The sequence below is a fragment of the Ruditapes philippinarum genome, unplaced genomic scaffold (genome assembly GCF_026571515.1).
Source record: "Ruditapes philippinarum isolate M1 unplaced genomic scaffold, ASM2657151v2 ctg4258_1_1_1_1, whole genome shotgun sequence".
NCBI lineage: Eukaryota > Metazoa > Mollusca > Bivalvia > Venerida > Veneridae > Ruditapes > Ruditapes philippinarum.
In genome coordinates this window covers 24,979-27,115 of record NW_026853311.1, presented here as the reverse complement: position 1 = coordinate 27,115, position 2,137 = coordinate 24,979, and the positions used below count along the sequence as shown (strand labels likewise).

The 2,137-nt window shown below is 33.4% G+C and overlaps 1 protein-coding gene across 1 annotated transcript; it reads left to right on the top strand.

Moving 5' to 3' along the window:
* The first annotated feature begins 363 nt into the window (after positions 1 to 363).
* On the top strand, positions 364 to 1,617 carry LOC132736465 (neuronal acetylcholine receptor subunit beta-3-like). Its single transcript, XM_060723606.1, has one exon. The coding sequence runs from the start codon at positions 364 to 366 to the stop codon at positions 1,615 to 1,617; it is 1,254 nt and encodes a 417-aa protein (XP_060579589.1).
* Positions 1,618 to 2,137: the final 520 nt, after the last annotated feature.

Sequence of the window (2,137 nt, the reverse complement as noted above, 5' to 3'; positions counted from 1 at the left end):
TATTTTTTAATACATTCCAATGAATTACATTCAACAAATCCCTTTTTAGGAAATTTTTAAGAAGAAATTAAAAGAGTGTCATATACACATAAAAAATAAGCTAAAGGATCTTATTAAAAGTTTTGCTTTATGGGCCCAAAGGAATATTCAAATTATTTATTTTTTCACGGTCCGTTTTAAATACAAGTTTAAATAAAAGGACATTTTTTTGTAATTTTGTAAAACACTTTAAAATACGTTCTAACATATTAAAGAGGCACACCGATTATATGCATGAATATCTGTTATTCGCAAGTGTAAGTTAAAATGAAACTTCAATCGGATTTATTCCTTACTTGTGCATGTGTATATTTTTTCGTGCGCATGGACATACTCTTGGGTCAAACTTATGATGAAGCTGTGACATTACTAAGAAATAAAACAATCTCCAACGAGAAGAGTATACGGCCAGTACATAACCAATCTTCTAGGTTAGATGTTTACATAATATTTGATATAGTTTCAATTATAAGGTTTGAAGAGGTTCATGAAAGTTTAACTGTCGTTGCTGGTTTAACACAAACTTGGACTGATGAGTTTGTCAACTGGAATCCTGATGACCACGGTGGTATGAAAGATATTGTCACAGAAAGCGGAAACTTTTGGAAACCAGATTTGATCCTTGTTAACAGTGTAAACAAATTTGATAAACTTGGTGAGTCTTGGCAGAGAATTCGCTTCAACCACAATGGTCTTGCTACTGTTATTGAAGCAGATACGTTGTCTGTTCTGTGTATGGCAAACTTAGAAAACTACCCTTTTGGTGATCATTGGTGTAGTTTTCAATTTTCATCAATAATTTATTCACCAACGGAAATGTCTTTGCATCCAGTCCTGAAGGAGGTAATTACACGCTACTTTGTTGAAAGTGGAACATGGAATCTCATAGGTTCAGATATGGAACAACTTTATGATAACGCCACTGTAGTTTTCCGTATCAATTTGGCAAGAAGGCCACGTTTTGTACTTACAAATGTCGTGTTGCCAATTATTGCAATGACTTTCTTGAATGTGATTATATTTCTGATTCCGGTTGAGAGTGGAGAGCGTATGTCATATAATATAACAGTATTGCTGGCCATCGCGGTATTTCTAAGTCTTGTTGGCGAGAATCTCCCACAGTCATCAAAGCACATGCCAGTGTTTAGTTTCTATCTGTTAACTATTCTATTGATGAGTGTTGTTATAACTATTGTGAACATTTACAGTCTACGGTTATACTACAGAAAAGACACAGGCCCTACAAATGGGTTGTTGGAAACGGTGACAAGAAACATTATACATCACAAAGAATATAACAGGCACACAAGCAGGAAAGTAGAAAATACAGATGTCTTAAAAGAGGAAATGGAGAGCAAAAGTAAAGAACATCCTAAGCAGGCAGAGAAAGGACATGTAAATAATGGTAACAATAAGAAAACAATTTCTCCACTTATCAACAGGACTGTGATATGGAAAGAAGTGAGCAATATGATTGATATAGTCAGTTTTGTCGTTTTTAATATTTTTATCACCGTTGCTACTAGTGTTTTCTTCATTGTTGTTTGTACCTCAGGAAAGAATAAGTCAAAGATATAGATACGAATTCAAATAGACCCGCACTGTCAACTTTTGTCCTATGTCTTTTGCTTCAGTATGATTCTACTAATTGCCACTTATCTATTCATTAAGATAGATCATTCTCTAATATTTTCTTTAATCTACATCTATAAACCTTTGCAGTAATCATAACTGAAATTATGGATTTCTCTGTATTTTGGCGTGTCCTTCTTACAGAGTATTCAAATAAATACGTGGCATCACTAGTAAATGTTCGAATAAAACTCTGAATAAAACGAAGTGTGTTCGCGTGATTTATATCCCTGCGGGTATCTTGTTTAATGGACAAGAAAGAATTAAAAAATATGTGTAAGGAATGAGATAAAACCTGTTTCAATATTTCAACGACATGTATATGATTTTAATGTATATGAATGTCTTTTCTGTTCATAATTTCGTCCCAGTTACCTTTCTTAAAATGTTGATGACGACAGCAAAATAAAATTTTGTTCAAAAACGTGACATCTCTGTGTCAATGTTCTTTAAAGTCAACTGCCAT

Bases quoted from the DNA above. Each gene is read 5' to 3' on its own strand.
- LOC132736465 (XM_060723606.1), top strand. From the start codon at position 364: ATGGACATACTCTTGGGTCAAACTTATGATGAAGCTGTGACATTACTA.